The sequence below is a fragment of the Chaetomium tenue genome, assembly GCF_020726465.1.
Source record: "Chaetomium tenue strain MPI-SDFR-AT-0079 chromosome Unknown F5144scaffold_6, whole genome shotgun sequence".
NCBI lineage: Eukaryota > Fungi > Ascomycota > Sordariomycetes > Sordariales > Chaetomiaceae > Chaetomium > Chaetomium tenue.
The window spans coordinates 1,593,866-1,605,930 of NW_027117334.1; the positions used below are offsets into that span (position 1 = coordinate 1,593,866).

Genomic DNA, 12,065 nt, shown 5'->3' on the forward strand with positions numbered 1-12,065 from the left:
AATGAACCTAGCGGGCAACGGCATCCCCTTCCACATCGACTGGCCTCAAGTGACGCGTTCCGTAGTGACATATGCCGTGATAACATTGCGTACTTTATGACATTCCTTTTCACTCAGCCAAGGAAGGCCCTGAAAAGTATCACCAGGCTAAGGTGCGTACTGGTAAACTTGGACCCGGAAAATATGTCATCATTCATAATATACCCCCGTGTCTACGCACACAGGCACATTCAACGCTGAGGGGGCTGCGAAAATATGGGAATCCAACAAGAATAAAGGCAGTAATCATACCAGCTAAACAAAATTCAAAGCTTCCTTCCTTCCCTCCCACCCAAAAAAAACGCCGGCTATGCAGATTTCCAGTCCATGCCAAAGAGAGGCAAATCTATGTCCAAAAAGAAAGCCCCCCTCCACCCATCCGATTCAAAAGAGCCAAAAACCGCCCAAGCCCTCACCTCACCGGGTAATCGCGCCGCCGGCCGCCCAATCACGCATACCGGAAACTCTGCGTACGCATCGGCTCCCACCGCTGACCCTGCTGTTGTCCCTGCTGCCCATAATAGGGGTCCGAGCCGGGACCCGCAGTGCCCTGGGGCGGTGGCGGCACCGGCGCGTAGGAAGGACCAGGCCGCATGGGCGTGGAGCCGCCGCGGCCGGAACCGTCGCCGGGACCGCCTCCGCGAGGCACGCCGCGGGCGCCGTAGTAGGGGTTTCCGCCCCAGCCACCGCGGGGCGGGGAGGCGGCGGCCTTGCGGGAGCGGGAGCGGCGCGAGAAGCAGGACCAGCAGCAGCTGATGAGGACGAGCAGCAGGAGGCCGCCGCCGACGCAGAAGACGGGGATGGAGATCTGCTTGTTGTTGTTGATCCAGTCGAGGATCTGCTGGCCGAGGGAGGAGCCGACGCAGTTGCCGTTGTCGCAGCGGCCGCCGCCCTCGCAGGGGGTGCCGTCGAGGAAGTATTGGTTGAGGACGTAGCACTGGTTGGGGCCGAGCTTGGACGAGTGGCACGACAGGCCGCAGCCTGAGGACGAGCAGGACGTGGTCGTATCCGCGCCCATGAAGGTCGCGCACTGCTGGTCGCGCGATGTGCAGCGGCCCGAGGCGCACTGGAGGCCGTTGTCGCCGCAGGACTGGCCGTCGGGGGCGCTGACGTCGGCAGGGCAGCCGGCGGATCTACCGGAGCAGGTTTCTTGCGGGTCGCAGGAGCCCGTGCTGGCGCGGCAGACGGTGCCGTTGTTCATGAAGCCGCATTGCGAGGTGCAGCATTCTTCGCTGCTTGGGTCGCACACGCTGCCCGTCGTGTACTTGCACGTCGCGGCGTCGCAGCAGGGGTTGTTGGCGCAGCTCTCGGCGCCGCCACAGTCGCATTCCTCGCCGTGCTCGACGATGCCGTTGCCACATTGAGCGCCTGTGAAAGTCGTCACGCCTCTGTTGCTAGATAGGCAGCTAAACCGGTTAGGAGTGCGGCCGAGGAAGCTGCAAATGTTGCCGATGCTGCAGGGCGAGAACTGAGTGATGCCGTTTCCTGTCGAGGGGTTCATGATGAACTGCGCGTCGGCGTCGCAGGTACTCGTGCCCAGCGGGCAGCACTCTTGTCTCTGGACGCTCCCGTCGCCGCATGTCCTCGAGTCGCAATCGTGCACCGCGCCGAAAGTGTGGCCCGTTTCGTGGGCAAACACCAGCCACTCGGTCGAGGTTCGTACAACAACGTTGGCGGACGCACTCGTCTCGTTGCCCCGCGTCGATGACCCTTGCTGACAGACGGCGCCGAGCCATGCTAGACCGACCGTGGGCCCAGAACCACAGGTAGACAAGAGGGTCCAGAAGGCGTTGGTATCTTGCCACTGCCCTCGCCATTGCGAGAACAGACTGAGACGGGCGTCGACGTCCGTACCGTCGTTGCAAGGCCTGTTCCAGGGCGCTGACGGCGGCGGCGTACTAGGACACCCAGCATCGCTGATGGTCAGGTTTTGGAGGGCTAACGAGATGTTGAAAGTGGACTCGTAGAGTTGCGATGCCGCGTTCACTAGCTGGAGGACGTTATCCGTCACAGCCTTTTCGGATCCGAGGGCTTCGCTGTAGGAACAGTCGGTAGCAATTCCGAGCAGGGCAACCTTCCTTGTGGTTGGGCAGCCTTGGGTCGAGCCGATGGAGTTTTGCAGATTTACGCCGGCGCCGTTACCACCTGACGTGTCGGTTTGACGTCCAAACAATGCCCTCGGGCTGATTTGCCAAGCCGATGTATCCGGGCTCGCCTCATCCATGCTTCGGTAGACGATGTTGTTCTCCTGCTTGTTGTGTAGAAGATTGTCTGAGCCGCACGTCACCGCACCGTTCAGATCACGCTTCAAGTCATCGCGCCCCGGAGATTGGATGTCAGTGTCCCTCCAAACAACCATGTACTCGCCATCGTTATCATCAAGCTCTGGGTCCCCGCTGACCCCAGTCTGATGGTAGGCAGCGTTCGTCTGAATGTGGTGGTGGTTTCCATCGATGGTGAAGACGCCGTCGAAGATGGGCTCGTCACCGTCGCGGCGCACCTTGATCCGACTCCAGCCCACATGCTTCCATTCCGACTCCCCGTCTCGCCGAACAAAGCTCTCGCCCCTGAACAGCCGGTGGTCTTGCCTCTCGATAGGCTTAGATCGGCGGACAGAGCCATCAGCGGCAAGAAAATGGATCGTCGCGTCACCGCCGATTAGATCGTGGTTCGGTTCTAAGGACAGGCGGACCTTTTGCTGGGTAGTGGAGATGACGAAGGATACATCGAAGGACGAGTGGGCATGTACCCGGTGTGATGGTGTTCGTATTACAGCGTCTTCGACTCGAGCTACGGACGACAACGGGCTCCGTTTCACGGAGTGTGCTACGAGGCCTTGTGAGCTGGGGAACAATGGGAACAATGCGGCAGTGGGGGAGTGTTCGAGGAGCGGCGGCGCATACCTATCGCATCTTGTACAAGCAAGCTAGCAGCTGTAACAACGGCCGCGAAGGCCTTGTTAAAAATCATAATCTACAGATTCGAACGCTGCTCGCATCCCCCGCTAATGATCGAGACAAAGGGCCGTTTAGGGAGGGAGATATCGGAGTGTGTTGACAAAAGATGGGATGCGACCTTAGGGGTATTATTAGTTAGGTACTCGAGCCCGCCCTAAATATTAATGTATAATATTCGTAATTTTCGCTGAGTGATCGACTTATAGGGCCGGGCGTCGGGGAAAATGAAGGAAGATCGGTCAAATGAACGGCTCTCAAAGGAGTTTCTTTTCGCTGAAGGAGAGGAGGAAAGTAGGACGGCGACAGTGGCAGTGCACAGTGTTTTGTCAGTGGGTGTGGCGGTTCGGTTTGTCACTCGTCCGATCAAGAGCCAAGGAGGTTGAAGAGCCAGGGAAAGGTGCCAGCCAAGGGCCCCGGCCACTGTGCGAGCCGCTTTGGTTACGCGGCTGCCAGGGGGGCTTTGCAGTTTAAGGCAGTAGGTAAGGCGTCAGTCAGCTGTGAGGCGGGGCATTCGAGGAAAAAACAACGAACGAAAGGCATGAGCCGATGTCAGCTCCGGCAGTCGATCAAAATGTCATGTTGCCAAGTCAACCCGACAGATTAATGAAGAAGTTGTTGACATTAATTGCAATTTTGTTATTTTCTCTGTTCTCCCCTCCAAACAATCCGCAGGCACAGCAACAGCTCTAGCGTGAACCCCAGAATCCCCAACCCAGACGCCGACCTGCCGAGCCGTCCCGAGTCTGCTTGTCTCGGTTTCAGGATCAACACCCCAAACTGCCCAGCCCTGTGCTGGGGGGAGGGCTGGTTCCAAAGGCCTCCTGTGCCGGCTACCCTTGCAATTCCCAGCCGCCACAAAAAGCTAGCAGACAGGGTGGCGCTAACCCGGCCTGGCGTAGCGGAGGGATGAGACGATAATTTTAGATTCAACTTCAAAGATGCGATTCAAGATCTAACAAGCTCGGTTTGCAGACTCGTGGTGTTGTAGTGAGGATTGCCCGCACACTTCGGCACCTATGCAAGGAAAAGGAGAGACAGATGACAAAAATCACCCCCGCTAACGTTACCTTATCCAAAGCAACCAACAACGCGGCACCTTACATAGCAACGCCCCTGTGCTTGCCAGCCACGCCTCTGAATCCCTTGGCTGGTTGCTCCTCGCACTGTCTTCGCCGCTTCCTCATTCTTTCTCCATGTTATTTCCACACAGGCCGCTTGCCGCTTCAAGCGGGCTGGGGGCGCACAACTTACACCAACTGTTTCGTACAGACATATTCATTCGTACATAGAAACAATAAATGAGGAGGCTGTAGCAGTTGGAATATGTACTCCGGTCCTCTTTGAAAATGTCGGAAGCGAATTCGTGTAATGCGATATAGGCCGGCTCTCCCCTTTTCAACCCGAGCCTGCCCTTGAATAACCAGTTCGAACTCTGGCTTCTTGGTTCTGCTTGTTGAGATTGCCGCTGGGGCTACCTCTCCACCAGACTTCTGCTTGGCTCCGTACCAAGGATGCCACTAACAGAACAAAGATGAGATGATGGCTGGGCCGAGGCTCTTGTCTTTGGTCGCGTTGCCCTCTTTGATAGTCGTGGTCTAGAGCCGGCAGAGGATATCTCGGTTGGCATTTGTGATGAGAACACATCCACGTACTATGCCATCTGTCTCACTTGTACTATGACCCCACCAAATACGCGAATATAGTTAACCCTAGCCCTGTGACATCTGGAAGTCAACCCGGGTGTAGCCAAAGTCCTTGACCTTGTTGACCGAACGTAGCTTAATAACGGAGAATTTGGCCTGGGCGCAATACTCGTGGAGGTCGGCGAGTAGGCCCTCCAGCGAGTCATAGCCGTGAGAATTGAGCTTGTGGTGCGGTGGAGGGTTCGAGAACGGAAGTGCATCGCCATTGACAGCATCGACATCGGAATCGAGATCTGAGAAGCCGCGCTAAGTGCTAGAGGTGTCCGATTCGGACGCGGACAACGTCAATCTACGCAGAATTAGCAGGCGATTCGAATGAGGGTAGTTGCAGCCTACTCAGACGACATCTTGGTTGTTTTGTTGCGGTTGGTGGTGGTGATGCGGTGGCTTGGCTGGATGCCGCGAATGTGGTGGGGGTTGGGGGCTGAATGCGCACTGAAATGCGGCTGCAATTACAGGGCTTCCGTGTATTGGCACCTGGCAAGGCTTTCATGGCATTGACAAAAATTCCAGATGTCACAGGGCTAGGGTTAACTATATTCGCGGATTTGGTGGGGTCATAGTACAAGTGAGACAGATGGCATAGTACGTGGATGTGTTCTCTTTGTGATATGTCCTCGCTGGTTCCGAGGTAACTAACCAACCCATTAATAAGATCTACATCCATCCCGAGTGCCGGCTTGGCCGACTGCATGAGGCTGAAGGAGAGCCAAAAGGAAAAACTTGCCAGTTCTAGGCACAAGTGGGTGAAGCAAGCACGGCTTGGAAAAACACGACGTAGAGGATGTCTAGCCGTAACACCCGCATCCGAAAGCATTTCTCGAGGGCTTTGACGACTCAACGGATGCCCTCTTTCCATGCATTCCAAATCAAATTAACCCCATTCTGCAGCAAACCAAAAAGCGGCGAGTGCTCACCCCCAAGCTCACCCAGCTTATCCGATGGGCAGTGCACACCAAAAGGAATAAGACATATCCGTAGTTATGGCCGATTGATCGAAATATCGAAAACGGAAAACAATATCACAAAAAGCAAAGCAGCATGGCAATCACCTCCGCATCTACCATCTGCCCAACACTTCCCGAGCTGCATCTTCTGCATCTGCCAAGCACCATCGTCAGCGAACCGCAGCAGCATTGGCAGAGAATGTTGACGCGTCCCGTTGCCGCCCAAGGGACTTGGCTCCGGAGTCCGGCACTACTCGCTGTTCGACGCCCGTAAACTCCGAACCAAGTGGTCCCCGGTTGCTCCGGCAGGCCTCCAACACGCTCGGCCCAATTGTCGGCCATGATGGAGACGAGCAAAAATGCAGCATTGGCGTTCGGATACACTGCCGGTTGCTTGCTGACCGAGAGAGCACTGCCACCCTCATTTTCGAACGGGGGAGCACATCCTCCCGCATCTTTGAATCCTTCGGCACCGAATCTCAGGTAGGCATCCATCAGTGAACGGACCAATCGAAACCTGCATCAACCATGAAATATCATAATCCGACGCTATTCAAAGCAAAGAACTGGAACAAAAAACATCGACAGAAAACCAGACCCTGAGAGAATGGTACCCAGGCATAACAGCAGAGACGATGGTATAACCCCGATAATACACACCCTCAACCCCAACTCGCCACTAAAACAACGCCCAGCTCTTACTTCCTCCTGGCTTCGTGGACAACGGCGATGATCTTCTCGACGACGGAGGGGTCCGAAAGCTAGTAGAAGGAGTCCACGTCAGTCAAGGCCGAGTCAACAAGGAGCAGCATGTGGGGCAATCGTGCATACCGTGGTGATATCGCCGAGCTGGTCCTCCTCGCCAGCCAAAATCTTCCTCAAGATGCGCCTCATGATCTTACCGCTGCGCGTCTTGGGGAGGTCGGGTACGATATACACCGCCTTGGGGGCGGCGAAGGGCCCGATACTCCTGCGGACCTGTAGGATGAATTCCTTTCGGAGCGCATCCGACGGCTCATTGCCGTCTTTGATGGCGACGAAAGCGTTGACAGTCTGGCCTGTAAGCTCGTCCGCCACACCGACAACGGCGGCCTCGGCGATGGCGTTGTGCTCGATCAGGGCAGCCTCGATCTCTGCCGTCGAGAGACGATGGCCACTAACGTTCACGACGTCGTCGACACGGCCGCGGATCCAGTAGAAACCCTCATGATCCCGGCCCGCGCCGTCGCCAGTGAACTGACACCCAAGTTAGTCAAATCATCTTTGGAAGACATCGACGGCGCTCAACACTCACGTAGTATCCCTTGTAGACATTAAGGTACGTGTCCATGTACCGCTTGTGGGCACCCCAGACAGTCCGCGCCATGCTTGGCCATGGCTGCTTGAAAGCCAATACACCCTCGACATCGTTTCCGGGGATCTCGTCGCCTGAGACGGGGTCGATGATGGACGGCTCGACGCCAAAGAAGGGAAGGGAAGCGGAACCCGGCTTTGTCGGCGTCACACCAGCAAGAGGGGTGATGACGTGGGAACCCGTTTCTGTTTGCCAGTATGTCTACACTACAGGTCAGCACGGAGCGGGGAAGCACGCTCGAATCCAACGGCAACTTACGTCCACAATTTGGGCCTCCTCCTTGCCGACAACCTCAAAGTACCACTTCCAGACCTCGGCGGCGATGGGCTCGCCGACGGAGCCGAGAACCCTCAGGTGCTTCATCTCATTGCGCACGTGTTGGTCGCCAGCACGCTTGAGCAACCGCAGGGCGGTCGGGGCGACGTAGAATTGCGTCACCTTGTGGTTATCGATGATATCCCAGTAGCGCGAGAAGTTGGGGTATGCTGGTGTGCCCTCGAAGACGACCGTCGATACACCGAGAAGCAGGGGCGCATACACGACGTAGGTATGACCCGTGATCCAGCCAACATCGCCGCCGCAGAAGAAGCGGTCGCCGTCGTGAATGTCGAAGACATACTTGGCCGTGGCCGCGGCGCCGAGGAGGTAACCGCCCGTGGTGTGCATCATCCCCTTAGGCTTTCCGGTCGAGCCGGAGGTGTACAGAAGGAAGAGCGGGTCCTCCGAGTTCATGGGCTCGGGTGCGAGATACGATGGCCACTTGTCGACCTCCTCATGCCACCAGACATCGCGCCCCTTCGTCATGGGGATGTCGGCGCCGGTGCGCTTGAAGACGAGCACGCCCGTAACGTCGGGGCACTGCTTGAGGGCATCGTCCACAATCTTCTTTGTGCCAATCAACTTTCCGCCGCGCTTACCCTCATCAGACGTGATGACGACCTTTGACCGGCCATCGATAACACGGTCGCGCAGCGAGTCCGCTGAGAAACCGGCGAAAACAACCGAGTGGACCGCGCCGATCCTGGCGCAAGCGAGGAGGGCAACGAGCGCCTCGGGGACCATGGGCATGTAGATGGCAACCGTGTCGCCCTTGCGCACGCCCATATTTCGGAGCACGTAGGCAACCCGCGAGACCTCGCGCAGGAGCTCGCCATAGGTCACAGTCCGGCCGTCGGTAGGCTCGTCGGCCTCGTAGATGATGGCGACACGGTTGGGGTCCTTGAAAGCATGGCGGTCGACGCAATTGTACGAGGCGTTGAGCTCGCCCTCGAGGAACCAGGCTACATCGCCGCCTACAAGAGAGCCACTGCTAACTGTCTGGAAGTCCTTGTGCCAAGTCAGCAGCTCGCGAGCCAGCCTCCCCCAGAACTTGGTGGGCTCTGTGATGGACTCCTTGTAGAGTTGCTGGTACTCTTCGAGGCCTGGGGTTGCGCTACTGTCAGCGCGCCATGTCATGCAACGGGAAGGTTACCCGACTGCCGGTCGCGGAGGGCGAGCAGCGGGTTCAGGGGTTGCGTACCACTGAGGTGAGGTTTGCTCGGGTGCTCTGCCGCATCCAGGTTAGCCTGCTATTCGTCTTCTTCCCTTCGTCCAGGTGCCCCGCAACGCGTCTAAACTATGAACATCTCGTCTTGGCGCACGGCACAGGAGTGAACCTACTCTCGAGCATCTTCGCAGGGGGGTCTAGCAGAGAAATGTCGCGTCAGCCTTCTTCCATTTCTTCCCTTTTCCCGATTTGGCCTGTCGCAGCTAAAACCCTTCTGGTGCATTGGATGCCTGGGTGGGTGATTCGAGCTTACGGAAGGTGTCGACCTCATGAGCCTCGGCCACCACGGGGGTTTTGGCGCTCGTTTCAGCCATGATGGTGGCGGCGATGGAGGGGTCAGAAGGGATGGCGGGGTAGCGACTTTTCTCGAAGATGGCGGGGTGTTTGTCTCACGCAAGGCTCGGTGTGGGCGGGTTCACGACCTAATCCACAGAGGCGAGGGGAGCGAATATATTGAGGAGATATGGGGTAGGCGGGAGACAGTGAAAGAGCATTGATTCAGCGAGTCCAAGCCAGCGAGCAAGCAGCGGGGGGGGAGGGGACACTTTTGTATTACAGCGGCGATCGCACCAACGGATACCGGCCGAGATGAGCAAGCCCGCATGAACGAGGATGCAGTTCAGAGGTTGTGGACACCCGCACTTTCCCCATCAATTGTGCCGGTAGCGGTACCTGACCCTAGGGGAAGCTCCGGCCGAGATGGGATGGTGGGGTGGTTTAGCCAAGGGAAAGCGCAAGTGGGTTTCGTGGGTTTCCCTCCGTCCGACGAACCCCTCCACCAACTGCCACCACCAATGTCGCCATTGCTAGGCCCTTGTAGCCGGATTGGAGGCGGTGCTTAGACGAGCCTGGGCGTGTGCGCGAATAAAGCTTCTTTCAAGAGAACCCGAGGGTACTGAGGTCAGCCGAAACTGTGGCTTGCGGCGCTTGCCTGATGTTTCTGAGGGCCCCTCCTGCTAGCTCAAGTTGCAAGCCTAGGTTCCCATCTGCGGGTGGTCATGGGGGTTATACCAACTGCTTGTTTGAGATACAGGCTGACAGGGTGGTGTCCGACATGGAGATTTGACATCCAGCCCTCTCCAGAAACAAACCACATGCCCCGGGCTGATGTGGAGATACATTTCAGGGTCAGAACCGCGCAGGAGGGTTACAATGTACCGCAAACATTGGTTTTTTCCCAGGCTGCAGTCCACCACGCCGATGGAGGTTACACCAACAACCTCCTGGTGAATGGTGAACCCCTCCTCTCCCCGAGCAGATTGACAAATTGGAGCCTTCCATGGAGGGGCTCCCGGCCAGGGGTCGACTTCCACCCCTCCCGTTGCTGTTTCCACAACGCCGAAGATTTGATGGGGGGCTAGCGCCTTCCTTCCCCGGCGCCTGGGTACCTAGGTCTCCATACTTGTACAACCTAAGAATTACAACCTCAACAAAAACCATCCAGCTACGTGGAAGGGCAGGTGTGACGGCTCAGGTCGAAGAAGCCGCCCGAGAGTGCCCGCAAGGAGGGCGAGGATCGCATCCAACAAGGGCAGCCAAAACGAAACTCTTTCAGCGGTAAAAAGGCACGGGATTATTATCACTGGCGGCCACCTGCGGGGACCGGTCAAATCAAGCTCCAGTTCCCCGCGACCAAGAAATTATTCGGTCGCGCTGTGCATGCGGGGCATCACATAGCGGGTGACAGGTTGGGAGCCGGCTGGCTAATAACATTCCTTCCATTCTTCGGTCCCCTGTTTGCCATGCGGTCCAAATGTGTGCAACGTGGGTCAGTTTTGGGATTTGAGCCAGCCCCTCGATTCCCCAAGCAACGAGTTGTATTACAGTATGTGTGTGGTTGCGGTCGAGACGGTTCTGTGTACCGGGCTTGAACCAGGAATGCCTGACGTGCTGACACAGCACTGCAGTCACAAACTAAATTACCTAACAGATTCAGCCAGCGACCCGAGGGAGGGGATCTGAGACTATCGTCAGCACAAAGTGTGTTCATGTACTGATATTTGAGAATTCAGTTTCCTTTTTTGGATTCAACGGCTTCCATACTCTGGGCGCAAGCTTCCCCCGCGCTTCTTTTAAGGCATCGCTTGGCCCTCACGAGACGGATCGGCTTGGCTGATGCACTGCCGGCTCGAAGGCTTGGGAGTGACGAAGGCGGCGCTTGAAGCGTGATGCTGCCCAGGCTCGGCGACCAGGTACTGGTTTTCTCAACGACTGCCCCGCACCTGTGCCAAAGGGACCTCGCGATGGGATTCGAACAACGGACCCTTCGCCATTGGCGCCCATGGAGCGGGTGTCTCGGCGTGCATCCCGTGGATGACGGGAATCTTCGGTTACCGTTTTATCCGTGACATTTAACGCCAGCCATGCCTACCACTGTTCTCAGAACCTGGGTATTGTTGGATCCTCATTTTCCGTTCGCCATCTTCAGCAGTTCACGATTCAAGCGGCAATGGGGCTCGCTGGGTTGTTGCTGTTTTGTTGCTTGCTGCTTGGCTTCTGGACCATCCCCTTTCCCCAAACCCGAGGTGGATCATCCAATCCGGGGCCCCGATATCAAGAGCGATCCTCCGTTCCCGCAAGCCCGAATGCGCCTCTACCCCTGCATCATACGACCCTGGGCATTCCACAGCTCCGTTCTCGCGTGCTCGGGTGACCGAGAGGAAGGAGGGTGCAAGCCCGATGCCCGTCGTCCAGAGCACGGGTTGTGCAACCAGCCCTTTGGTCCGGACGACGGGGTCAACCCTTGTTCGTTATTGACGCACATCCATTGAGGTGGTCGGTAACTACCCACCTACCCCGAGGGTGTGGGAGGGACCACTCAGACAGACTGAGTTCTTAAGTTTCGAGACATGCCCGGGTATGAAGTGGTTCTACTAAAAAGTGATCGTGAACAAGGACGTAACGTTTCAGCAGCCACCATCAACACACGCTAGAGATGGCCGAGTCAGCCAACTTCAAACCAGGCAAGTAACGATTAACCCATCATAGTTGGAGTAGCTAGAGTTCAGGTACGTACATACATACATACATACATACAGACACATACCCAACATGTATCAGTGGGCGTCAGGACATTACTAGTAAATAAGAAAAGAAGAGCGTGCGCGAGAGGGAATATATAAACCTCCGCGTCCATCATCAACAACGCAACACCGGCCTTCAAAAACACCAAACATTCGACATGGTTGTCAGGGGAATCAAAAACTAGAGGGGAATCAAAAAGAAGAGAAAAGAAAGCAAAAAATCAAAACAGCAAACAAACGAAAAAATAAAACAACAAGGGAACAGATCATCAGCCAGAAAATCCGTCCTCGCCAGCAGCAGAGAAGCAGTAGCAGAGCCAAAGATGCCGCCCGCCTGTAAAGCCATGCCCACCGTGAACATCGTCTCCATCCCCACCCATCATCTTCATCCCAGGCAAGCCGCCCCATCATCCATCACCCCATCCCTCATTACCAAGGAGCTCTCCCGCCCCCCTTTTCCCAACCACCACCACCGCCACAACATCGCCAACACCTC

At 56.6% G+C, this 12,065-nt stretch overlaps 2 protein-coding genes across 2 annotated transcripts; both read right to left on the reverse strand.

Annotated features, from left to right (window-relative positions):
- Window positions 1-59: 59 nt before the first annotated feature.
- F5144DRAFT_349110 (Metallo-peptidase family M12-domain-containing protein) lies at window positions 60-3,114 on the reverse strand. Its single transcript, XM_066784281.1, has 2 exons — window positions 2,943-3,114; window positions 60-2,865 (listed from the first exon to the last, which is right to left on the reverse strand). Exons 1-2 carry the CDS (start codon window positions 3,007-3,009, stop codon window positions 488-490), a joined length of 2,445 nt encoding a protein of 814 aa, XP_066639747.1. The 5' UTR covers window positions 3,010-3,114; the 3' UTR covers window positions 60-487.
- A 3,230-nt stretch (window positions 3,115-6,344) lies between these two features.
- Window positions 6,345-8,860, reverse strand: F5144DRAFT_495966 (uncharacterized protein; the record flags this gene model as incomplete). Its single annotated transcript, XM_066786126.1, has 7 exons — window positions 6,345-6,407; window positions 6,478-6,882; window positions 6,941-7,201; window positions 7,259-8,421; window positions 8,520-8,546; window positions 8,660-8,683; window positions 8,800-8,860. 7 exons carry the CDS (start codon window positions 8,858-8,860, stop codon window positions 6,345-6,347), a joined length of 2,004 nt encoding a protein of 667 aa, XP_066639748.1.
- Between the last annotated feature and the right edge of the window lie 3,205 nt (window positions 8,861-12,065).